The sequence below is a fragment of the Xenopus laevis genome, chromosome 8S (assembly GCF_017654675.1).
Source record: "Xenopus laevis strain J_2021 chromosome 8S, Xenopus_laevis_v10.1, whole genome shotgun sequence".
NCBI lineage: Eukaryota > Metazoa > Chordata > Amphibia > Anura > Pipidae > Xenopus > Xenopus laevis.
This window is the reverse complement of record NC_054386.1, coordinates 97,453,205-97,479,809: the sequence shown is the minus strand read 5'-3', so window position 1 is coordinate 97,479,809 and position 26,605 is coordinate 97,453,205. Positions and strand designations below refer to the sequence as shown.

At 42.1% G+C, this 26,605-nt stretch overlaps 1 protein-coding gene across 6 annotated transcripts in view; it reads left to right on the top strand.

The window, feature by feature from the left end:
* The window catches only part of arhgef11.S (Rho guanine nucleotide exchange factor 11 S homeolog), a 98,566-nt gene that overhangs the window by 40,506 nt on the left and 31,455 nt on the right, over positions 1 to 26,605 (top strand). For 5 of the 6 annotated variants that reach the window (XM_018233483.2, XM_018233484.2, XM_018233482.2 and 2 more), the window contains 17 exons: positions 5,866 to 5,960; positions 7,200 to 7,298; positions 9,722 to 9,771; positions 10,634 to 10,691; positions 12,883 to 13,061; positions 13,163 to 13,234; positions 13,461 to 13,580; positions 15,473 to 15,527; positions 16,496 to 16,572; positions 17,473 to 17,613; positions 17,823 to 17,894; positions 19,527 to 19,631; positions 21,242 to 21,340; positions 22,107 to 22,149; positions 22,419 to 22,515; positions 23,653 to 23,775; positions 24,051 to 24,074. In XM_018233483.2, the coding sequence (XP_018088972.1) occupies positions 5,866 to 5,960; positions 7,200 to 7,298; positions 9,722 to 9,771; positions 10,634 to 10,691; positions 12,883 to 13,061; positions 13,163 to 13,234; positions 13,461 to 13,580; positions 15,473 to 15,527; positions 16,496 to 16,572; positions 17,473 to 17,613; positions 17,823 to 17,894; positions 19,527 to 19,631; positions 21,242 to 21,340; positions 22,107 to 22,149; positions 22,419 to 22,515; positions 23,653 to 23,775; positions 24,051 to 24,074 (1,509 nt within the window). The remainder of the gene's footprint in view (positions 1 to 5,865; positions 5,961 to 7,199; positions 7,299 to 9,721; positions 9,772 to 10,633; positions 10,692 to 12,882; positions 13,062 to 13,162; positions 13,235 to 13,460; positions 13,581 to 15,472; positions 15,528 to 16,495; positions 16,573 to 17,472; positions 17,614 to 17,822; positions 17,895 to 19,526; positions 19,632 to 21,241; positions 21,341 to 22,106; positions 22,150 to 22,418; positions 22,516 to 23,652; positions 23,776 to 24,050; positions 24,075 to 26,605) is intronic. The other variant, XM_018233487.2, reaches the window with a different exon arrangement.

The following is a 26,605-nucleotide window of genomic DNA, read 5'->3' as shown; positions in this document are numbered from 1 at the left end:
GTGTTAAGGTGGCCGTACAGCAGCCACCAACCAAAAGCAGCCATTCCTTTCCCCCTAGCCCAGGAAGTCAACTAATAGGCCTGTCTATGGGGCCGCCCCATTGGCTTGTCCAATGGATAGCTACCAAAAATTGACCAGATATAATCAGTCCGTTAGGTATGAAAATCCTGTTGGGTGAGGAGCACATTGGCACTTTGTGTCTTCATTTGACGGGTTCTCTGTAGGCCTCAATGAATGATTTGGTTGTTGACCCTACGGCCAACAATTGGATCAACCCATTTTGACCCAGCATGCCCGTGACCAAATTGGGACTTAGCTTGTTTGGCTTCCTCACCAAATGAGTGGATCAGGCTGTTTATGGTCACCTGAAATGGGTGTAACTTTCATGTTTTCTATTCAGTAACGTAACTGGAGTGGGACGGGCCCTGGTGCGGGACGTGCCGCCAGGCCACCGCCCCCCTCCGTACCAGATTTTTTTTACCCGAAATTGGCCGGTGCGGCCAGAAATCATCAGTGCGCAAGCTGCCGAGGGGCCCTGAGGGGGTGCGGGCCCTGGCCCAATTGCACCCCCTGCTCCCCCACTGTTTCTATTGGAATGTATCCATTTCAGTGAAAATCCACCAATAAGATAGCACCATAGTCTTGGATTTCTTTCTGAGCAGTATGTTCCTCTATGTCCTTCTAGAAGCCAGTCACCAACTTTGGCAACTTTGGGCGACTATTGAAAACGCATCAATAGTCGCATTAGCGCAGGCAACTTTTCATTGTAGCCTATGGGGAACAACGCTGAGACAGTTCGGGGAGATAGTTGCTCAAAAGACAAGGCGATTAGTCGCCAGGCGACAAAATCTCCCCGAATCTCCTCGTGTGGACTAGCCCTAAGGGTTCTTCTCACTTGTCTATAAAACATTCCGCTAAGTAGGCCGCAAACCTTCAGTAAAGTGAACATCATCTGCTGTTTGTGCAGTGTTGTCATGTTTCCAGGCTGCAGATCGCTGGGCTTTATAATTAATCCATGGGGAAATTAGCTGGTGTCAACTGTCATTTTGAGCTGTGTTATTATATGAAGGGAATTTCCTAAAAGTAGCTGGAAAAATTAGCTAACCAGATACTCTGTAAAATGATAACAAGGATGTGTTTGCCAATGTTTGTAAGTTGTCTCTTTTCCCCTCTACTGTTACTATAGGCACCATCTCTCCCTACTATACCTGCTATCCCACAGTCACACTCCCTTCCCAGAGACTATTATCCACTGTTACTATAGGCACCATCTCTCCCTACTATACCTGCTATCCCACAGTCACACTCCCTTCCCAGAGACTATTATCCCACTGTTACTATAGGCACCATCTCTCCCTACTATACCTGCTATCCCACAGTCACACTCCCTTCCCAGAGACTATTATCCACTGTTACTATAGACACCATCTCTCCCTACTATACCTGCTATCCCACAGTCACACTCCCTTCCCAGAGACTATTATCCACTGTTACTATAGGCACCATCTCTCCCTACTATACCTGCTATCTCACAGTCACACTCCCTTCCCTGAGACTATTATCCCACTGTTACTATAGGCACCATCTCTCCCTACTATACCTGCTATCCCACAGTCACACTCCCTTCCCAGAGACTATTATCCACTGTTACTATAGGCACCATCTCTCCCTACTATACCTGCTATCCCACAGTCACACTCCCTTCCCAGAGACTATTATCCACTGTTACTATAGGCACCATCTCTCCCTACTATACCTGCTATCCCACAGTCACACTCCCTTCCCAGAGACTATTATCCCACTGTTACTATAGGCACCATCTCTCCCTACTATACCTGCTATCCCACAGTCACACTCCCTTCCCTGAGACTATTATCCACTGTTACTATAGGCACCATCTCTCCCTACTATACCTGCTATCCCACAGTCACACTCCCTTCCCAGAGACTATTATCCACTGTTACTATAGGCACCATCTCTCCCTACTATACCTGCTATCCCACAGTCACACTCCCTTCCCAGAGACTATTATCCACTGTTACTATAGGCACCATCTCTCCCTACTATACCTGCTATCCCACAGTCACACTCCCTTCCCAGAGACTATTATCCACTGTTACTATAGGCACCATCTCTCCCTACTATACCTGCTATCCCACAGCCACACTCCCTTCCCAGAGACTATTATCCACTGTTACTATAGGCACCATCTCTCCCTACTATACCTGCTATCCCACAGTCACACTCCCTTCCCAGAGACTATTATACCACTGTTACTATAGGCACCATCTCTCCCTACTATACCTGCTATCCCACAGTCACACTCCCTTCCCAGAGACTATTATCCCATTGTTACTATAGGCACCATCTCTCCCTACTATACCTGCTATCCCACAGCCACACTCCCTTCCCAGAGACTATTATCCACTGTTACTATAGGCACTATCTCTCCCTACTATACCTGCTATCCCACAGCCACACTCCCTTCCCAGAGACTATTATCCACTGTTACTATAGACACCATCTCTCCCTACTATACCTGCTATCCCACAGTCACACTCCCTTCCCAGGGACTATTATCCCACTGTTACTATAGGCACCATCTCTCCCTACTATACCTGCTATCCCACAGTCACACTCCCTTCCCAGAGACTATTATCCACTGTTACTATAGACACCATCTCTCCCTACTATACCTGCTATCCCACATTCACACTCCCTTCCCAGAGACTATTATCCACTGTTACTATAGACACCATCTCTCCCTACTATACCTGCTATCCCACAGTCACACTCCCTTCCCAGAGACTATTATCCACTGTTACTATAGACACCATCTCTCCCTACTATACCTGCTATCCCACAGTCACACTCCCTTCCCAGAGACTATTATCCACTGTTACTATAGGCACCATCTCTCCCTACTATACCTGCTAGGTTTAGGGGGGGTCAGATTTTGTAGTATCCTACACTTGTGCTGTTGCATGGCAGGATCAGATCCATTTACATTTTAGAACATGGTCACAAAAGTGTTATGGGCTCATTACAATCCATTCCATCCCCCTTGGATATGAGGCTTTCAGATGTCACCAGAGTGGCTACTGATCTATCAATGTGTGGCTATCATAGCTACAATTCTCTGCTGAAGGAGACGGATGGCTTCTGGCTGTTTTATTTCAACTTCGGCTGAAGGACCACAGCATGGAGCAGTCCCCCTTTATTACACTGGACGTACACTACTAGTATCGTCTTCTGGGCTCACTTTCAACTTTTAAAGACAACAAGCTCCTTGTAATAATCCAAGAACCCGATCTTTCATCATTCCCAAGGAGTCACAAAGGTCATGTCAGTGGTCTTTCTAATTTGAACATCTTCCTAATTTTTCTTTGGGCAGTTCCCACAGCCTTTGTCTGGCCCTTCAGTTGCTCGACATGAATTCTGCACGGCACCTTAATAATAAACGTAACCCGTCCCGCGCTGATCTTCGCTGTCCCTAGGTTTATGGAGATGACCAAGTAATCAGAGAAACCATCACTGAGGGCCGCCATCAGGGGGGACAGGGGGGACAAGTGTCCCTGGCATTAAGGGGGGCCCGGCAGTGCTGCAGTTTAGAAAGAGCCGGGCCCCCCTTGCCAGTGCTGGAGATCTGCCGCCAGCCGAAAATGCGGAAGTGCCGAAAAGCCGAACTCCGGAAGCAGCGAAAAGACCCAAAGTTACGGAAATAGCCAAAGTCCAGAAGCGGCGAAAAGACCCGAAGTCACAAAAACAGCCGAAATTTAAGTCCTGAATCAGCGAAAAGACCCAAAGTCACGAAAGGAGTCGAAGTTGAAGTCCTGAAGCAACAAATTCAATTCTACTGAACACCAATTTGTGTGTTTTTTTTTTTTAATCCCCTGGCCACTAATGTATTATTTTAATATTCTATAGGCCCCTGCCACCAATGTTTTTTTTTTTTTTTAAATATTTTTTGGGGCCCCAATTTTTTTTAACTTGTAAGGGGGGCCCTGGCACCAATGCTTTTTAAAAAAAACTTTTAAAGGCGGCCCTGCGCCAATGTTTTTTTTTTTTAAACTTATAAGGGGGCCCTGACCATCAATAGCTTTTTATAACTTGTGTGTGTGGGAGGGGTTACTTTTTTAGCACTAATGTCTGTGTGGTCTTTTAACTGTGATGTGGAGTGGGCGGGGTCTGGGGCGGGGTTTGGGCACAAGGGTGGGTAGGGGCCCTGAAAATGTTGTTGTGCGGGGGCCCCCTGATTTCTAATGGCGGCCCTGCAATTTTCTCCATTATTATCCCTGAATTTCTATTCAACCCAATGAAATGCACAGGAGGATCATTTGGTTAAGGAAAGAAATTCCTACATTGCAGTCTCCGTATTTAGGAGTTTATATTCCCCTATAAATTTCTAGACCATAAATCTTGTAGCACTTCTGTTGCATGAACCTCTTTTTTGATAGCGGACAGCGCAGAGCTGCAGATGAACCATTTGTGTTTGTAGTATTTTATGTTCAGTGCTTTCACGCACATTGACATAGGCTCTTACTTGAGTGCCCCTCACTTAAAGGAGAACTAAACCCTAAAAATGAATGTGGCTACAAATGGCCTATTTTATATAGTGAACTTATTGCACGAGGCTAAAGTTTGAGCTTGTCAATAGCAGCAATGATCCAGGACTTCAAACTTGTCACAGGGGGTCACCATCTTGGAAAGTGTCTGTGACACTCACATGCTCAGTGGGCTCTGATTGGCTGTTGAGAAGCTAAGCTTAGGGCTCGTCACTAATTATCCAGCAGAAAATGAGCTTCCCTGGCTGTAATATAAGCTGATGCTACAGGTTTGCTGATTATTCAATTCTGATGCTAATTGCACTGGTTTCTGTGCTGCCATGTAGTAATTATTAGTGATGCCGCAAATTCACGCGAATTTCTGTGTTCCACCGTCCACCTAATAAATTTGCGAACCTCCAGTGAAAATTCACCGGCAAAAATTTGCCGGCATCAAAAAAATTTAAAACTGCCACACAGCAACACTATTCGAAAGCCCTATTGACTTTAACGCTGGAGTCCAAATTGACAAGGGTGTCAGTTTTCGGAAATTTTTTACCATTTCCTGAATTTCCTAGGAAATTAGCAAATTTATAAATATATAAACAAGCTGCTGTGTAGCCATGGGGGCAGCCATTCAAGCACAGGATACACCGTAGATAACAGATAAGTACTACTATAGTTTATATAAACAAGCTGCTGTGTAGCCATGGGGGCAGCCATTCAAGCACAGGATACACAGTAGATAACAGATAAGTACTACTATAGTTTATATAAACAAGCTGCTGTGTAGCCATGGGGGCAGCCATTCAAGCACAGGATACACAGTAGATAACAGATAAGTACTACTATAGTTTATATAAACAAGCTGCTGTGTAGCCATGGGGACAGCCATTCAAGCACAGGATACACAGTAGATAACAGATAAGTACTACTATAGTTTATATAAACAAGCTGCTGTGTAGCCATGGGGGCAGCCATTCAAGCACAGGATACACCGTAGATAACAGATAAGTACTACTATAGTTTATATAAACAAGCTGCTGTGTAGCCATGGGGGCAGCCATTCAAGCACAAGGATACACAGTAGAGAGCAGATAAGCTCTAGAGAATCCCATTGTATACTATAGTGCTTATCTGTTATCTGCTGTGTTTCCTGTGACTTTTCTTCTTTCTCACCTTTGAATGGCTGCCCCCATGGCTACACAGCAGCTTGTTTCATTTTTTGGTGTTAGGGGATATTTTCCTGTAACCATACTCATTGCATTTGATGATGGCATGTAGTTTCCATGATGCTAATATTTATCTTCCTATTCTGTAGGTTGAGTAGCCTGTCATCGGCTAGTGACGGATCTGCCGAGCGAAGGTCTCCTGGACACCAGCGTCAGCCTTGTAACGAGAGTAACGAGTCTACAGGTAACTTCCTGCTCTGACTCGGCACCTTTTATTAGGCTAAATATAATCATGATGCATAATGCTATAAAAAGAAATGTATCTTTATGTGGCACGCAAAGCTGCAGAAGGGCTGTGCACCCTTGTTAATGCGTATAAATCAGCGTCCACTATTTCTTTCTGTTATACTGCATGATACTTTTAAAGGTATTTTGTCACATTAAAACATGTTTTTTTTTAAAAAAAAAGCATCATTTAATAGTGCTGGTCCAGCAGAAATCTGCAGTGAAATCCGTTTTTCAAAAGAGCAAACAGATTTTTTTTAATTTAAATTTGAAATCCGACATGGGGCTAGACATAGTCTTTTTCCCAGGTGTCCCCAGTCATGTGACTTGTGCTCTAATATGCTTCAGTTAAGGCCCCAATCACGGGCTGATAAATGCTGCCGATAGACCGAGTCGGTAGCTTATTGGCTCGCGTGTGGAGCCATCCGTCGAGAGTCCCCAATCGATATCTGGCTGAAAGTCGGCCAGGGTAGAAAATACCGTTGGATCGCGGCCGCATCTGTTCGTTGATGTGGTTCCACAATCCGACTGCCCATATGGCTTCCATTTTGATACGATTGTTGGGTCCTAGGGTATCAGCAAACGAGCGGATCTCCCTGTGTATGGCCACCTTTACACTTTAATGCTGCACTGCAAGTTGGAGTGATATTACCCCCTCCTGTCCCCCCCCACCCCCAGTAGCCCAACAATAGAACAAATGGAAGGTTACCAGATAACAGCTCCCGGACACAGGATAACAGCTCCTTGGTAAATATGAAAATAGCACTCAATTGTAAAAATCCATGTCCCGCTACAACTCTTTCAATTACATTGAGTTGGAGAAACAATAGCCTGTTAGAAAGCAGTTCCATCCTGAAATGCTGGCTATTTCAGGATCAAGCAAAATTACCTAAGATGGCGCCTACACACCAATATTACAAAAAAAAAAAAAATACATATATATATATTTATTTATAACATTTTATAGGGTAGAGTGAATTATTTGTAGTGTAAACAGTGTCATTTACAAATAAAAACAACACCATAAAAATCATGACCGAATCCCTTTAAGTATAAAGTGCTGGTACAGGAAGAAAATATTGGGAAGCTCTAAAGAGCAAGGATTTTTAACTAAAGAATAAACCGACAGCTCCCCTCCTGGTTAAATATGGAACTGCACCTTTTTATGTCCTTTGTGCGTCTGTTTTGTTTTAAACAGGCCTGGTCCAGCGCTGTGTCATTGTTCAAAGGGACCAAAATGGATTTGGTTTCACGGTCAGCGGAGATCGAATTGTTCTGGTTCAGTCTGTACGTCCAGGTAAGAGGATGATGGTGCGTCGTCTCCAGATTTGATGAATTATTCCTGCGTTGCACTTGTTGATCGCCCTTGTATGTTTCCTTTGTTCACGTTTAGATGCATATTAAAAGAAATAATCGGTTTTCTGTGCTTTCTATGAAAGGTAATATGGGGATAACTAATGGTTGTGTTGTCCAGGGAGATCAGGTACAAGGAAGCTCATTAGATTACAGCCTTCAGCAGTCAATAGAAATTAAATTCTTTTTGCCGGCTCTGACGTCCCTGGGTTCCAAATTGAAACATTAACCATTCTTGTTAGCCATGGCCTTGCAACTGACCAATGGCAGATGAGTAGGGAAAGTCTTCACCACAGAGTTAAGTTCTGTCTTAGAGATTGATGACAACTTGTACAATGCTATTTCCATGTGGAGGCCCTGTCCATCTCTTTGTGGTTGTCCCAGAGTAGGGGGTAGAGTCCTGCGTCGAACCAGTTTCTAAGACTTGGACCCAAACTGCAACCCGCTTTTTTACCCACTTTGAACCGCTACCGACCTGGACCCTCAACTGCCTTATCCGCAAACCGACCCGCAACCCGCCGAGCACCATCAAACCGGAAGTGATGTTGCTTCAAACCAGAAGTGACGTCATCAAACATGGCCGATAGTGGAGATGGACAGAAGCGCGATGTGTGCAGGGCCGGATTTACATAGGAGCCACCTCTAGGCCCACTGTCATTTGTAGCCCCGCCCCCTCCCTTTTTATTTGCTCAAATTTTTATCAACGGAACGAAGCAATGGGGATTGGTGCACAGGAAATTTAAAAAACTTAAGTTTTAAAAACTATTGTATCTCCTGTGCATCCCCAGTGTTTCTGAACCGATGTGGGTGTTGTTGGGCAGCATGCCGCCCCCTGAAATCCTGCCGCCCTAGGCTTGGACCTTGGTGGCCTCTCCACAAATCTAGGCCTGGCCGTGTGGAGTAAGAGAGCTGTGCCGGAAGTCAGATGGGAGATAAGTGGAGGGAAAGCTGCTGCAGGAAGAGACCCGCAATCCGAACCCTGTCTTGCATACCCCACCACGCCGTAGACCCGCATCTATACCCGCACTTGAAAAGCCTACCCTCATTCCATAGAGTACCCGTTTTTTTGTGGGTACCCGACCCGCTGCAGGACTCATGTAGGGGCAGGCCCGGACTGGCAATCTGTGGGTTCTGGCAAATGCCAGAGGGGCTGCTATAAGGTGCCAATGAAAGTCACTATTTAGTGGGCTGGTGGGGGCTGATTGGGCCTCTATGTGGGCTGATTGGGCCTCTGTGTACCTGAAATGCCAGGGCCTATTTTAATTCTCAGTCCGGACCTGTGTAGGGGTACATTTCCCATGAAGACTCCATGCACATACTCAAGTTTAGCCGAGTGGTGTGCACTGTCCCTTTAAGTGATTCCATTTATCAGATGATTTAGAGTGTATAAGATTCAGAATTGTTCGTTAGTCATGTGACCATCTTTGGTTCTAAAGGGAAAAAAAACACACATCAAAGGAATATCCTTGCAAAGACCTAGAAAATATTTCTGCTCCTTGTAGTTAGTGCCGTGTATGTCAGGAGAGGCCTTTAATCTGTATGAGTTCTCTCCTGTGTCTGTGTCTATATAAATATAATACCAGAACAAGAGACCCCTGTGTATAAAGTTGTCTGCTTTGCACACCAAGATTCTTCCTGCTCAACATGTAGTGTCTTAAAGGAGAACTAAACCCTAAAAATGAATGTGGTTAAAAATGACCTATTTTATATAGTGAACTTATTGCACGCGGCTAAAGTTTGAGCTTGTCAATAGCAGCAATGATCCAGGACTTCAAACTTGTCACAGGGGGTCACCATCTTGGAAAGTGTCTGTGACACTCACATGCTCAGTGGGCTCTGATTGGCTGTTGAGAAGCTAAGCTTAGGGCTCGTCACTAATTATCCAGCAGAAAATGAGCTTCCCTGGCTGTAATATAAGATGATGCTACAGGTTTGCTGATTATTCAATTCTGATGCTAATTGCACTGGTTTCTGTGCTGCCATGTAGTAATTATGTGTATTAATTACTAATCAGCCTTATATTGTGACATTTCTATTCTATGTGTACTATATATTGTGAGTGGGTCCCTAAGTGACAGCAGCACAGAGAACCTTTAAAATAAGTGCATTTATAATTGATGAGAGTGCTATTCTAAGCACTTTTGCAATTTACATTCATTATTTATTTTTATTCCAAGATATTAAGGGATACATGTACTGTTAATAGGAATGAATTTTGTTACAACAGCACCACCTGCTGGTCATTGGCGGCTGCCTGTGTTGCTTTAATTCATTGGAAGCTGTGATGGAGGCCGGAGGGCACAATGTTACATTAGGTAGAGTCACTGGTTACTGAGTGCCCCATTTCTCTCCTTTGCTGTTTTTCAGGTGGGGCAGCAATGCGAGCTGGGGTGCAGGAGGGAGACCGGATTGTGAAGGTAAGTTCCTCTGCAACACAATTGTCTGACATGGGGTCTAAAACTACTGCAGGACTACAAGTTCCAGAATCCCTAGACAACACTTATAACACAGCAATTTATCCTTAGAGTGGGCTGTCCAACTTTGGGGCATTTTTATCGCCCCCAGCATGACCTAAATCTTCATAGCTTAGCTTAAAATATTTGTTTTTATAACCCTACGGACCCCAAAACACACAATGCCTACATTCTGATTATTTTATTGTTGTATTAATTATTATTATATTATTCAGCTCTCCTTTAAAGGATACGTAAACCTTTAAAATAAGTCAATGTAAAATTGATGAGAGTGCTTTTGTAATTTACATTCATTATTTATTCTTTTTTTAATTCCATGATATTAAGGGATACATGGACTGTTAATATGAATGAATTTTACTACAACAGCGCCACCTGCTGGTCAGTTTCCCACCAGTCTGACCACCAAGTAGTCAAGGAAGTTGTCAGGAGAGAGAAAGAGGCTGCTCTGATGTTCTTCTGCTTAGGAAAAAAATTAGAAACCTTTCTCAAATCTTTCCTAAGCAGAAAAACATCAGAGCAGCTGCTTTCCAAGAACAGAGCCTTGGAATGAAAGAACTGGCCATGGCTTAGACTCATCTGCTAGGGGTCTGTTCCATGCATTAACACTCCTTGGTACATGATAGGAATCAGTTACCTTATTCTTTAAAATGTTTCTATTGCACCCACCCTGCTGTATAGGCAGCATGCATAGTGTAATTCACCTGTACATGCAATGCTGCAGAAGGAGCTTTGAGGCCGTCGCAATTTGTATGAGGATACCAGTGGCCAAACATACCCTAATTCCTTGCGTTTTCCTTTCTAGGTCAACGGCACGCTGGTGGCTAACAGCTCACACATCGAAGTGGTCAAGCTGATTAAATGTAAGAGTAGTGGGTTCAGTGAAGACTGAATGGGGAATCACGCTATACTGTAATTACTTCCAGAATGCTTGGGACCTGGGATTTTCCCATAATTTGGATCTTCACACCATAAGAAATCATATAAACATTAAATAAAGCCAATAGGCTGGTTTTGCTTCCAATAAGGATTAAATATATCTCCGTTGGGATCAAGTACAAGCGACTGTTTTATTATTACACAGAAAGAGGAAATTATTTTTAAGAATTTGGATTATTTGGATAAAATGGAGTCTATGGGAGACGGCCTTTCCGTAATTCAGAGCTTTCTGGATAGTGGGTTTCCAGATAATGGATCCCCTTCCTGTAATAACTTATAAGTATTATAGATGCAGTGGTGTAGCTAGTGTGCACTGAGCTCCCCTGCCAAAAAATCTTCAGAGGGGCCCAGCGCACTCTTAACCCCATCCTCCAGCCCACTTCCTGCCCGGACCCCACCCATCCCCCACCTAGACCCCGCCCACTCTCCGCCCTGTGCAGACTCTCTCTCTGCTTCGCGGCTAGGGAAGGGGGGTGAGTTCTTGTTAACTATAGATGACGCAGTCTGGTCCCTCCTTTTCCCCACCCCCTTTTCTCCGCCCCTTTCCCGCCCCCTTTTCTCCCCCCCCTTTTGTGACTGCGGGGTCTGCTTCCTCTATAGTTACGCCCCTGTGTACATGTAACTGCTGTTGAAAGCAGTATCTATCCATCCTGTCCTTTTCTCTGCACTGTTTGTCCCGACTACATGGACCAATGTTGCCATAGTCCTCTCTCCTCTCTTCACGTTCCTGTATGACAAGTCCATTGCCTGGTTTCTCGTACCATTGGTCATAGCACCCAGGTATACGCTCCAGAGTTAAAAGGAATAGCTGCATAAAAGATACATTGTTTTTTATTAGCTGGGACAGGTGGTTAAAGAAAAACTATACCCCTGAACAACATAGGTCTCTATAAAAAGATATTGCATAAAACAGCTCATGTGTAAAACCCTGCTTCATGTAAATAAACCATTTTCATAATAATATACTTTTTAAATAGTATGTGCCATTGGGTAATCATAAATAGAAAATTGCCATTTTGAAAAATAAGGGCCGCCCCCTGGGATCGTACGATTCACGGTGCACACTAACATACCAACAAACCATACTTGTTAGGTCACATGAGCAAATGAACATGACAGAGTTCTGTCTTTTGCTTCCACACTTCTCCCTGTTACAGTTAGAGTTGCAGTATTTCTAGTCAGGTGATCTCTTCCTGTTACAGTTAGAGCTGCAGTATTTCTGGTCAGGTGATCTCTTCCTGTTACAGTTAGAGCTGCAGTATTTCTGGTCAGGTGATCTCTTCCTGTTACAGTTTGGAGCTGCAGTATTTCTGGTCAGGTGATCTCTTCTGTTACAGATAGAGCTGCAGTATTTCTGGTCAGGTGATCTCTTCCTGTTACAGTTAGAGCTGCAGTATTTCTGGTCAGGTGATTTCTTCCTGTTACAGTTAGAGCTGCAGTATTTCTGGTCAGGTGATCTCTTCCTGTTACAGTTAGAGCTGCAGTATTTCTGGTCAGGTGATCTCTTCCTGTTACAGTTTGGAGCTGCAGTATTTCTGGTCAGGTGATTTCTTCCTGTTACAGTTAGAGCTGCAGTATTTCTGGTCAGGTGATCTCTTCCTGTTACAGTTAGAGCTGCAGTATTTCTGGTCAGGTGATCTCTTCCTGTTACAGTTTGGAGCTGCAGTATTTCTGGTCAGGTGATTTCTTCCTGTTACAGTTAGAGCTGCAGTATTTCTGGTCAGGTGATCTCTTCCTGTTACAGTTAGAGCTGCAGTATTTCTGGTCAGGTGATTTCTTCCTGTTACAGTTAGAGCTGCAGTATTTCTGGTCAGGTGATCTCTTCCGGTTACAGTTAGAGCTGCAGTATTTCTGGTCAGGTGATCTCTGAGGCAGCACACAGACCATCACAAAATGGTGGTTCAAGGCAAGAGATGTAAAAGGACAATATTTAATTAAATATATATTCCAGTTTATAAGATTCTTTAATATGCCACTTAATATGATATAAAATATCTGTTGCTTAAATATTCATTTTGCCAGGTCACAATGGGGAATGTTCGTGCAAGGTGCTTTCATAATATAATAGTCACCATAGTTTATTTACCCTCTTTTTCTGATGTTTCAATCAAACAGCCGGTGCTTACGTGGCTCTCACTCTCCTGGGTTCTCCACCTCCATCCATGGGCATGTCTGGGTATCAGCAAGACTTGAGCTCCTCTGTGTCCCCACGTAACATATTAGTGTCGCCAATTCCTCCACCTCCACCACCTTTGCCGCAGTCGCATCACATCACAGGACCTAAACCCTTACAGGTAACGTGCCATGGCCATGCCCTAAGCCTACTCTATCGGCTAAATAAGATGCACAATGTGATGGAATCTCATTGCTCTTTTATGTGATCACCTTTTTTTAGGACCTCGATTTCCAAAAGCATGCTACGGAAATTCTTTGGAACATGTTAAAGCAGGAGGAAGCAGATCTACAGGTATAAATAGGACCGTAGAAATGTGAAAGATTTCTTTGCAGCAGTGCCATTTTCCAAGGAGTTGTTCCTTGCTGTGAGTTATAACTGCATGCTCCACCTAGTGGCAGAAAGCTGAATTCATTGAAAAGTGACATTCGCTATAATCAGAGGCTGGTCGGTGCCATTGTGTGCTGTAATGTTGGGGGGTGTAGATGGCTCTTTATTAATATAAATCATTTATTTGCAGAATCTGTGTGATGTGTATAACAGAAGCCCTAACCCCAGCCTGCAGGAGCAGATAGAGAGGGCCAGGAAGAGGGTGCATCAGCTGCAGCATAAGATAAGGCCAGAAATACCCAGTACTGGGGTAAGTATATAACATATTTACTGTATATTCCTTTTTCCTGGCTCAGGCTAAAGAATCATTAAAGTGGTTGTTCACCTTTAAATTAACTATTAGTGTGATGTAGAGAGTGATATTCTGAGACAATTTGCAATTTGTTTTTCATTTTTATTATTTGTGGTTTTAGTTTAGCTCTCCAGTTTGCAAATTCAGCCGTCTGGTTGCTAGTGTCCAAATTCCCCTAGCAACCCTGCACTGATTTCAATAGGAGACTGGAATATGCATAGGAGAGGGACCGAATAGAAAGATGAGTCATAACAAGTGGAAATAATGTTGAATTTCTGTAGCCTTACAGAGCATTTGTGTTGAGATGGGGTCCGTGACCCCTATTTGTAAGCTAAGAAGGGTCAGACGAAGAAGAAGGCAAATAACTTAAAAAATAATTAAAAAAATAAAAATAATGAAGACCAATTGAAAAGTTGCTTAGAATAAAGCAAAACAAAATAAACCAGTGCAGTTACAGATATTAATAAATGGGTGGTTCACCTTTAAGTTAACTTTTAGTATGTTTTAGAACAGGGGTCCCCAACCTTTTTTGGCCCAGGGACCAAAAAAGAGCCACATTTTTTTCCAAGGACCGGAGGGGGTCGGGGAGGGGTTCAGAGGGGTCATGGAGGGGGTCGAGAGGGGTCGGCATCCAATTTGGTTGCTGGTGTCCAATTCGGCACGCCACGTTAATTGTTCGGTGGCCCAGTTCAGGATTGTTGTTTTATAACAATATCCCCCATAGATTCAGTTGTTGGAAATGTGTAAAAGTCAAGTACAGGACCTGTCTCCCCGAAAAGAACAGGCCAGAACATTTCCATTAAATCTGTCCTTATTTTGCTGTCATTGCTGAGCCAACCCCCAGGCTTTCTCTGCCCAACAAGTGCACTGAGTCTTTACTAGCCATTCAGATAAAGGTTACGCAGGGTAAAGACCCTTCTTTATTCAGTGGGAAGGTTCTTGTGTTTACCTGAAAGTAAGTAGAGTAGAGTAGTTAGTACCAGCAAATAGTGACCTCCATACAGGTGCCAATACCTTTGTTTTGGTTCCCAGTTTATACCACTCTATACAATTCCTCATTGTTATAGTATGAAAGTCAACACTTTATATTCAGATGACAATATCCACTTTTAAAAGATAAGTAAACCTTTCAAAATAAGTGTAAAATTGATGAGAGTGCTATTCTAAGCACTTTTGTAATGTACATTCATTATTTATATTGTTTTCATTCCAAGATATTAAGGGATACATGTACTGTTAATATGAATGAATTTTGTTACAACAGCGCCACCTGCTGGTCAGTTTCCCACCAGTCTGACCAGCAAGTAGTCAAGGAAGTTGTCAGGAGAAAGAAAGAGGCTGTTCTGCTTAGGAAAGATTTGAGAGAGGTTTATAAATTGTTCCTAATTTATTTTAAAGGTTTACAGTATTTATCCTTAAGGGCAGAGACACACGGTCATATTCAGGGAGATTAGTCACCCAGTGTCAAATCTCCTCTTCGGAGCGACTAATCTCCCTAAACTGCCTTCCCACCGGCTAGAATGAAAATCACTGGTGGGGTGGCACACGGATCGCTTCGTTTTCCAAACCTGCCTCACGAGGCAACTTCGGGAAACGAAACGCTCCGTTTTTCATTCTAGCCGGCGGGAAGGCAGTTTGGGGAGATTAGTCGCCTCGAAGAAGAGATTTGTCGCCGGGGAACTAATCTCCCTGAATCTGAGCGAGTGTCTCTGCCCTTAACCAGCTCAGTATCTGATGCTCCTGCACAATGGGCATGTGAGAGCGGTGCCATATACTAGTAGTAGTACTGTGTGACTGTCTACTTTTAATCTGTGGATAGAACATAATGACTGTGTTGATCTGTGTTGCAGAATTTGCTGCGTTCATACAGTGACTGCAGCTCTGTGGTGTATAAAGTCAAAGAAGGTGAGTTTGTTTGGGGAGGAGGCTGTAGAGGGTCGGATAGTCAATAAAACATATGGATTTGTTTATAGCTGAAAAGGGGGATGGTAGATGCATTGGATACCTTCAAGAAAGGGTTGGGTGCCTTTTTAGCTAAGGAGCAAATACAGGGTTACTAAGCTGTCTCAGTACTAGGGTTGCCACCTGGCTGGTATTTTACAGGCCCGGCCGGAAAAAATTATTGTTGATACCAATGTTATTAATAGGGAAAAAAAAAAATATATAGGAAGGCCGGTTTTTTTCTTCTAGAAAAGGTGGCAACCCTACTCCGTACAGGTATGGGATCCGTTATCCGGAAACCTGTTATCCCGAAAGTTCTGGATTATGGAAAGGCCGTCTCCCATAGACTCCATTATAATTAACCCAAAATTTTTAAAAAAAATCTCCTTTTTCTCTAATAATAAAACAGTAACCGAATCCTTATTGGAAGCAAAACAATCCTATGGGGTTTATTTAAACAGGATTTTCTCGTAGACTTAAAGAACCAGTAACATCAAAATTATTTTGAAAAATGTTCCTTAGTATACCACGAAAAAAAAACCAAGACTAATTAAACTTTAAAATCACACAGTATTAAGAAATAACTTACCGAACTCCACTTGCGCTCCTCTTCAGAAAATGTGACACTGCATCGATTTTTAATTTTTTTTGATGTTACTGGTCCTTTAAGGTATGAAGAGCCAAATTACAGAAAGATCCATTAGCCGGAAAACCCCAGGTCCCAAGCATTCTGGATAACAGGTCCCATACCCATTTAAATTAGATCCAGGGACTGGTTTGATTGCCCATTGGAGTCAGAAGGGAATTTTCTCCCTTTTTTTAGGCAAACTGGAGGCATGTTTTTTTGCCTTCTTCGTTATATCACTTAGAGACCAGGAAGCATTTGACTGGACAGAAAGTTGAACCAATCGGAGCTGCTTTGTTCTTCGCAGGTCGCTTTTCTGTTGATTCTCAGGATGGAGACAGTGGCCTGGATTCGGGAACTGAACGGATATCATCGTTGAGTGAGGTAATGCTCGCAGCCGCCATTTATTATCATTTATTAGCATTTATTAGCATTGATTAGCTTCCTTACTAATGGGGGGGATGAGCTCTGACTATTTCACCCTTCTGTCTGTAGGGGTAACTTAACCTTTTCATGTGCACAAATTCAGATTATATTCTAACAGTGATGTTGCAAAAACTAACGCATTTCGTGCCTACATACTTGGCACTTCATCGGAGTTATGTTATCATAACAGAACACATGCCAAGTATGTAGGCACGAAACTTTTTTTTTTTTTTGCACCATCCCTGTTAGAATATAATCTGAATTTGTGCCTTAATAAAGACAAGTTGTTAATAAATTGATCGTCCTCCTGGATGTGCTTTGATCAGCGCTCTGAAGCGAACGAGTATATGACATTATTTTTTCATTCCAAAGAACGAGGCTGATGTTCTTCTGCTTAGGAAAGATTTGAGAGAGGTTTTTCATTTTTTTTCCTAAGCAGAAGAACATCAGAGCAGCCTCTTTCTTTCTCCTGACAACTTCCTTGACTACTTGCTGGTCAGACTGGTGGGAAACTGACCAGCAGGTGGCGCTGTTGTAACAAAATTCATTCATATTAACAGTACAATGTATCCCTTAATATCTTGGAATGAAAACTAAATAAATAATGAATGTACATTGCAAAAGTGCTTAGAATAGCACTCTCATCAATTTTACATTCACTTGTTTTAAAGGTTTACTTATCCTTTAACAATAAATCGAGTTCCTACATTTCCCCCTCATCAATTTTACATTTTACATCCTTTAAGTGTTTTATAGCAATGGTACAGAGCTGAATCCTCACATATTTATTCCATGGAATCTCTTAGCAAATGGTATTCCCTGCAATAAGTCATTTCCTATTCCTGATTCTCTTTACAGTATTCCATGAATCGGAATTCTGTCCTGTCAGACCTCGGAATGGACAGCTCCCACACCTCCCCAATCATCCCAACGAAACTGTTTCACCACCACCATCGGCGGCACGGGTCAGACACCACCTTTATTGCCACGTCTGAGCAGGTAACGTGGGATAAATGTGATATACTGGAAGGTGTGTGCCAGGGGGCTATGGGGTATGGAACGTTTGTATGAAAAGATTCCGAAATTCCTTATTGGTAATGGCATATATATATATATATTGATTCAGCTCCTTATCATGAACATTCCTTGTTCCATCTGGTAAAGAACCAGCCCCTAATCCTAGGTCTTTATTCCCTTTATCTCTCCAGGTATCAGATCATAGGAGGTCTACGATAATCGGGCCAGAAGAGGACTGTGACCATGGATATTACATGACAGAGGTATAAACAGATAATCAAGCCTGTCTGCTCTTCCTTCCTGTTTTATGATCATATTAAAATATTCAAGATCCTGCAGAGTGCATTCACAGTTAAAGGGGTTGAGTTAACATTTAGTCTGACGTAGAGAGGGATATTCTGAGACAATTTGCAATTGGTTTTCATTTTTTATTATTTGTGGTTTTTGGGTTATTTAGCTTTTTATTCAGCGGCTCTCCAGTTTGCAGCTTCAGCAATATGGTTGCTAGGGTCCGAATCACCCTAGCAACCGTGCACTGATTTGAATAAGAGACTGGAACATGAATAGGAGAGGCCTGAATAGAAAGATGAGAAATAAAAAGTAACCATAACAGTATAATTTTAGCTTTACAGAGCATTTGTTTTTTAGATGGGGTCAGTGACCCCCCATTTGAAAGCTGGAAAGAGTCAGAAGAAAAGGCAAATAATTAAAAAGCTATAAAAAATAAATATTGAAGGCCAAATTAAAAGTTAGAATTGGTTATCCTCTAACATAAATGTTAAAAATCAACCACCCCATTAAGGGGGGCTGTATTCCATTTATCCCTCATTAAAGCACCAGTAAAGTCACTTTTTTTTTTTTTTTTATAAAATTAATTTGCATATAACGAAAAAAAAAACACCTATACACATTTAACTTGAAATTCGCAGTCTTTATTAAAAAACAACTTAGCAAAAAACTCTGCATGCGCTCCTCTTCAGAAAAGGCGACGATCCATCGTGCGGTTCTCGATTTCTCCTCCCTGCCTTCTTTAGGAGATAGCCAGGGAGGAAAAATCGAGCACCACATGATGGATCGTCGCCCTGTCGCCTTTTCTGAAGAGGAACGCAAGCACAGTTTCGGTAAGTTATTTTTTATTAAAGACTTTGCAATTTTTAAGTTAAATATGCCTTGGTGGCTTTTTTTTCGTTATATACAAAAAACATTTTTTTTACATTTTTTTTGACGTTACTGGACCTTTAAATAGACTTTTATCCTCCATTAAATAGACTTTTATGGTTATAATTTTGCAACATTTAGTTGATACATTTCTCAGCAGCATCTCTGTAGTAGTGATGTGCGGGATGTGCGGGCTTTTCCCAACCCGCACCCGCCCGCAAACCAAATTCCGGGTCTGTTTTATAGACCCGCGCCAAGCCTCCACACCGATGACGTCACAAAAGGGGCGGGCGAGAGGCGTGCTTCTATAAAAACTCAACTCAGAAGTCGGCGTTGGGTCATGGGAGGGGAGAGCAGTAAGAAGAGGGTCCCGCGGGAATCGGGTCCGCCCGCACATCACTACTCTGGAGTATCAGTAACTATTGTATCAAGTCTAACAGCTGCCTGTAATGAAACCCAGAGATTCTGCTCAAATGTATCAATTTAGAACAGTTTACAGGGTCGGCGACCCCCCTCCCCAGAGCTGCTTTACAAGGTCGAAAAATGACACTTTACACTTCAATATTAGAAAAACAGTCACACATAGAAAATAGAAAGTCATTAGAAAAAGTTGTTATTTCTGGTGATCTATCTGAAACTAGTTGTTTGAAGGTGAGCGACCGACCCCTTTAAGAGCTCTTTGGGTTCATCTCTGGTACCTTTATTATTCCTCACGTTCCTCTTGTGCTTATTCCCAGCAGTCAGATGGTCTCTTCCAAGATCTGGAAAAGTTAAAGACCCGGCCAGCCCATATGGGGGTGTTTCTACGTTATATCTTCTCCCAGGCTGATCCAAACCCACTGGTAAGTCTGTATGTGCTTTACCTTTATTTGTATTAATCAGTGGAGGCCCGGACTGTGGGGTCTGCTTCCTCTATTGCTAATAAAAAAGAAACCCACCTCCTCAGCCGCTCTCTTACACACGAGGAAGGGGGACTAGTCGGGGGTTGGACGTGGGCGGAGCTGAGTGGGACATGGGCGGGGCAGATGCAGGATGTGGACGAAGTGGGGCAGCAGGATGGGGGTCGGCCCCTCTGAAGATTTTTTTTCAGTTGGGCCATTGATCCTCCAGTATTTTACCTTCAGGCCAATGGCAAACAGGACCCACCAGTGCCCCTTTCCTTCTGTAGCTGCTGCTGTTGCTTTGGTATATCATTTGGTTTATAATTTAATTTAATCGCAAATAGTACAAAGACAGTGTATTAAATGTTGAAAATGAGAAATGTTATTGTTTTCTGAAAAAAATATTTGATCCTGGCAACACGTTCCAAAAAAGTTGGGCGAGGGGCATGTTTTCCGCATGTGTTTCATGACCTTTTAACAACACTCTGTAACCGATTGGGAACCCGGAGACCAATGGCTGTAGTTTTGGAAGTAAAGTGCTGCCCCGTTCTTACCTGATATTGGATTTCAGCTGCTAAACCTTTCAAGGTCATATTTTTAATTTCATAATGTGCCTATTATTTTTAATGGGTGACATGTCTGGACTGCATGTGGGGGGGCACTTTAGCACCCGGATACTTAAAGGGATATTGTCATGGGAAAACATGTTTTTTTTTTAAACGCATCAGTTAATAGCGCTGCTCCAGCAGAATTCTGCCCTGAAATCCATTTCTCAAAAGAGCAAACAGATATTTTTATATTCAATTTTGAAATCTGACATGGGGCTAGACATTTTGTCAGTTTCCCAGCTGCCCCCAGTCATGTGACTTGTGCCTGCACTTTAGGAGAGAAATGCTTTCTGGCAGGCTGTTATTTCTCCTACTCAATGTAACTGAATGTGTCTCAGTGGGACCTGGATTTTACTATAGAGTGTTGTTCTTAGATCTACCAGGCAGCTGTTGTCTTGTGTTAGGGAGCTGTTATCTGGTTACCTTCCCAGTGTTCTGTTGTTAGGCTACTGGGGGGAAAAGGGAGGGATGATATCACTCCAACTTGCAGTAAAGAGTGACTGAAGTTTATCAGAGCACAAGTCACATGACTGGGGACAGTTGGGTAACTGACAATATGTCTAGCCCCATGTCAGATTTCAAAATTGAATTCACAGACTGTGGTTTTGGGAAGTATTCCTGAGCCTATGCAGTGATTTCCTCTACAGGTATGGGATCTGTTATCCGGAAACCTGTTATCCAGGAAGATCCGGATTACGGAAAGTTCCGTACATGTTACACAGTGTCCCAACTGTTTTCAAAACGGGTTGTAAAAGCTCCAGATACTTATCGTCCTCCTGTGACAGTTGGAGTGTGGGCCTTTATACTGCTGCTCTCCTCCCTATAAGGCCATGTGTCCTATAGCTTTAACTATATGTTTCTTGCTATTTTGGCAATGCCGGCCCCTACAGCTTCTTGCCTATGATTTTTTAGTCTTACTTGCTGGAGTAGTGACAGTTAATCAATTTCCTTCCATTCTCGCAGCTCTTTTACCTGAGTGCTGAGGCCTGTCAGCATTTGAGTACAACAGACGCCTTCACATTGAGGAAAGAAGTCTGGAACATCTTCCTTGACAAAAGTGCAGTGAGTTAAAAGGATCGTCTTGTTTTACATGTAACCACTGAGCAGTCTGCTTTTTTTTTTACAAAGCATTTGCAGCTTCATGTGTAAATGAGAGATTCATTCCCTTGTGCCTTTATATGGTCACAGAACAACCCCTCAGTGACTTCTAATATCCTTATTATTTACAGTAGGGGGTACATTATCCCTTATAATACACGAGTGATATTTAGAGTTCCCTGTATAACTCAGCCTGCAGCCTTGTGCCTTTATATGGTCACAGAACAACCCCTCAGTGACTTCTAATATCCTTATCATTTACAGTAGGGGGTACATTATCCCTTATAATACATGAGTGATACTCCGAGTTCTCTGTATAACTCAGCCTGCAGCCTTGTGCCTTTATATGGTCACAGAACAACCCCTCAGTGACTTCTAATATCCTTATCATTTACAGTAGGGGGTACATTATCCCTTATAATACATGAGTGATACTCAGAGTTCCCTGTATAACTCAGCCTGCAGCCTTGTGCCTTTATATGGTCACAGAACAACCCCTCAGTGACTTCTAATATCCTTATCATTTACAGTAGGGGGTACATTATCCCTTATAATACATGAGTGATACTCAGAGTTCCCTGTATAACTCAACCTGCAGCCTTGTGCCTTTATATGGTCACAGAACAACCCCTCAGTGACTTAATTTTTGCAGTGTCCTATATACACATACATTATTATTATATTAATGCTATTTGTTTTATATATTAATGATTTTTGTCTTTTTCCCCAGCCACTGAGGGTTAAAATCCCTGATCAGCTACTGAATGAAATTGGTAAATTTAACCTGCTTTTTTCTCTCTTTTCTCTGGGAAGGCCAATCGGAACTTGTGTTTTTAGGAATGTTAGCTGCCCCTGTCCTGCTCTATCCTCATTAGCCAAGCTTTTCGGGTGTGTTAAAATTCCCAGCATGCACTTCCAGCTAATGGCATCCTTATATGGACAGTATCTTAAAAGACATTTCCTTTTATTTTTATTTTTTTTTTGTAAGGTAGAAGGTCATTATTTGTGCCATTCTGACTTTGCCGTTGCTTGTGTATGGCAGAATCCCGTTTGCGGAACTCGGAAGATATCCGTGGTGTGTTTAGTGAAGCCCAGGAGGCGATGCTGCCAGAGATACAGGAGCAGATACAGGATTACAGGTGACTCCCTCTTGTCTCCTTGTCCACATTCATTACTGTTGGGTATTGGTACATTATCACTCCATAGACTTTTTTTGCCTCAACAGACTCACTATAGGTATAGGACCTGTTATCCAGAATGTTCGGGACCTGAGTTTTTCCGGATAACGGATCTTTCCATAATTTGAATCTTCATACCTTAAGTCTAGTAGAAACTCATGAAAACATTAAATAAACCCAATAGGCTGGTTTTGCCTCCAATAAGGATTAATTATATCTTAGTTGGGATCAAGTACAGGCTACTGTTTTATTATTACAGATATAAATTAATATATATATATATATATATATATATATATATATATATATATATATATATATATATATATATATATAATTTGAATTATTTGGATAAAACGAAGTCTACGGCAGACGGCCTTTCCGTAACACAGAGCATTCTGGATAACTGGTTTCCTGGATAATGTGTCACCTGTATTATAGCACTGAACATTCTACAGCTGGGACGGGGAAATGTTGGACCTCGATTTATTGTTAAAGGATAAGTAAACCTCTAAAACAAGTGAATGTAAAATTGATGAGAGTGCTATTCTAAGTACTTTTGCAATGTACATTCATTATTTGTTTTGTTTTTATTCCAAGATATTAAGGGATACATGTACTGTTAATATGAATGAATTTTGTTACAACAGCGCCACCTCCTGGTCAGTTTCCCACCAGTCTGACCACCAAGTAGTCAAGGAAGTTGTCAGGAGAAAGAAAGAGGCTGATGTTCTTCTGCTTAGGAACATAATTAGAAACCTTTCACAAATCTTTCCTAAGCAGAAGAACATCAGAGCAGCCTCTTTCTTGTAACATGTATCCCTTAATATCTTGGAATAAAAACAAAATAAATAATGAATGTAAATGACAAAAGTGCTTAGAATAGGACTCTCATCAATTGTACATTCACTTATTTTAAAGGTTTACTTATCCTTTAAGCTGACTTGGCCAATTGACCAGTAAACTGCAATGTGTGATATTATGTTCGCTATAGAATTCATGAAACGCTTGCCGTATTCGAGAATTGGCAGTCATAGTTTAACAATGAAGGCGGAACATGTCAATCTTAATATCATTACAAAATCTTACATTTTATAGGACGAAAAGGACCATGGGATTAGGGAGCCTGTACGGGGAGAATGACCTGTTCGACCTTGAGATTGACCCTCACAGAGAACGTCATGTTGCTGCTAAACAGATTGCACAGCTGGAGGACATACTGTGAGTATTGTAGGATCCCTGTCTGTGGAACATCTGATGAATTCACTGGTTGGGAGTTTTGTTTATTCTTCATCCTCCCTCGTGTTCCACAGAGTCATTGCCAACCGTTCCAGTAAGTCATTAATAGTCGTTAGTCATTCCTCCTTATCAGAGGATGTTCAGCTTTATCTGGTCAGACGTTGATGCCTAGACTTGGACATTAGCCATCCTTCCTAATGAAATCATCATCGCCAGTGACTGAAATTGTTTCTTTTTTTCTTTCTCCCCCCTCTTAGATCAAAGTATGAGAAAGAGATCAGGTGAGTCATTTTGAGAGCTGGTATTTGTGATAGCTGTGTATAGAGCTCCTTGTGAGCACTGCCTTATGTGTAATAAGATCGCCACCTACTGGTCAGTGCACACCATGGCCAGGCAAGAGCTCTTGAAGCTAGAAATGAGCAGCAAAGTGCCATGAGATGCTTCCTGCATAAGTAACGTAAAGGGACAGTCCAGTATAAAAATAAAAACTGGGTAAATAGATAGGCTGTGCAATATAAAACATGTTTCTATTATAGTTAGTTAGCCAAAAATGTAATGTATAAAGGCTAGAGTGACTAAATATGTAACATAATAGCCAGAACGTAACCTCCTGCTTTGCAGCTCTCTTGGTTTCCACTGATTGGTTACTGCCTGGTAACCAATCAGAGACTTTAGGGCAGGGGCACATGGGTCATAATTGTTGCTTGTGAATCTGAGCTGAATACTGAGGATCAATTGCAAACTCCCTGAACAGTTATGTCCCATGTGGGCCCCGTAAAGTCGCTGACTAACTCAGATATAGAGAGCTGAAATTTTTGGCTAACTAACTAAATTAAAAATATTTTTTACCTAGTTTTTACACTGAAATGTTCCTTTAATGGATCAGTAATAGTGATGGGCGAATAAATTCACCTGGCTCAAATTTCTGCGTTTCGCCACCAGTGAATAAATTTGCGGAGCTCCCCCGAAAATTCGTCAGCGAATATTTGGACGCCCCTTGCCTTTAACGACAGCATCAGCTTGGATGCGGGCGTCTATTTCAGATTTTCACAAATTTTTTGTGAAAATGTCTGATTTTCAAGTTTTTTTTGGTGAAAATGTCCAAATTTTACTTGCCGATTTCACGTTTTTTCCGAGAATTTTACGCGAAACAGGAGAAATTCACCCATCACTAATTGGTAACATCATACCTCCCAACTGTCCCTTTTTTGGAGGGACAGTCCCTCTTTTGACAGCTCAGCCTGCAGTCCCTTATTTGTACAGGAAAGTCCCTATTTTCTCTGCACTGAACAGCCAGAAAAAGAAACAAAGTATTATAACTTAATTGGCTTTTGGCAGAGAGCCCAGAACAGCTAACAGGTGCAAATAAGATACTTTGTAACAATTTAGAGATAAGAAAATAAGTAATTGTAACAGTTTAGAGAAGGAGAAATATTTTCAATCTTTCATAACCTGCCAAATTTTGTAAAATGAACATGGTAATTAGGGGGTGTGGCCAAAAAAATGGGCGTGGTCAAAAATGGTTCCCGTGCTACGTGCAAAAACATTTTTTGTCCCTCTTTTTACTTCCAAAATGTTGGGAGGTATGGAACATCAAAAAAAAAAAATTCAAATTTTTTTTGTATACTACGAAAAGAAAAGACCAACACATATTAAACTTTAAAATCGCAAAGTCTTTATTTAGAAATAAGTTACCAAATCTCCGCTTGCGCTCCTCTTCAGAAAAGGTGATCCATCGTGCGGCGCTTGATTTCTCCTCCCTGCCTTCCTTATAGGAGATAGCCAGGGAGGAGAAATCGAGCGTCGCACGATGGATTGTCGTCCTGTCGCCTTTTCTTAAGAGGAGCGCAAGCGGAGATTCGGTAACTTATTTCTAAATAAAGACTTTGAAGTTTAATATGTGTTGGTGGTTTTTTTTTCTTCGTAGTATACAAACAATTTTTTTTTTGATGTTACTGTTCCTTTAAGCTTTGTCATTTTCACCAGCCACCTGATTTTCTATTGATGTGTTGGGTGGGTATAGCTCCCCTTTAAGCCACCAATTAAAGGCAAAGCTTCCTGCAGCTGTGTAAATAGAAAGACTCATTTTTAAAGTCACAGTCACATTCGTTGCCTTTGTGAAACTTTTGGAAACATAATAGGGGAAAATATTTGGGATATCTGAGGGTTTTCTCACTGGGGAATTGGCAGGGGGACAGGTTGGATATCTGCTGTAACAATCGGTGTGAGTTCTATAGGACTGCTCAGGGGATGGGAATGTAAGGCCACACAAAACCTTTAATATAAAGCCTGTGTATTCAAGCGTAGCCTTTATTTTCCCCAGCAGACTGACTTATAGAAGAAATAATAGAGACTTGTAACTCTCAGCACATTCTTTTATCTGCTTAGGAATGTAGAAAAGTCATTTGGCTGCAACATGAAACTTAAGGTGGCCACACACATACATAAGCATACAGTTTATCTGCCCGTGCGTGGGAGGCTACTGACGGGTCTTCCCAATCGATATCAGGCCAAAAATCGGTCTTCTATTGATCATGGCAGGTTTGATTTTTCCTGCGATCGAGGATGCGGTTCTACGATTATCCATTATCGCACATTTCCTTCGTTATAATCCGATCGTTGGGCCCTTTGGTGGGCATTTCCGGTTAAGATCTGGCAACGTCGCCAAACGAGCGGATCCTATCGTGTATGGCCGCCTTAAAGGGATACTGTCATGGGGAAAACATTTTCTTTTTCTTCAAAATTAGTTAGTAGTGCGGCTCCAACAGACTTCTGCAGTGAAATCCATTTTTCAAAAGAGCAAACTTTTTTT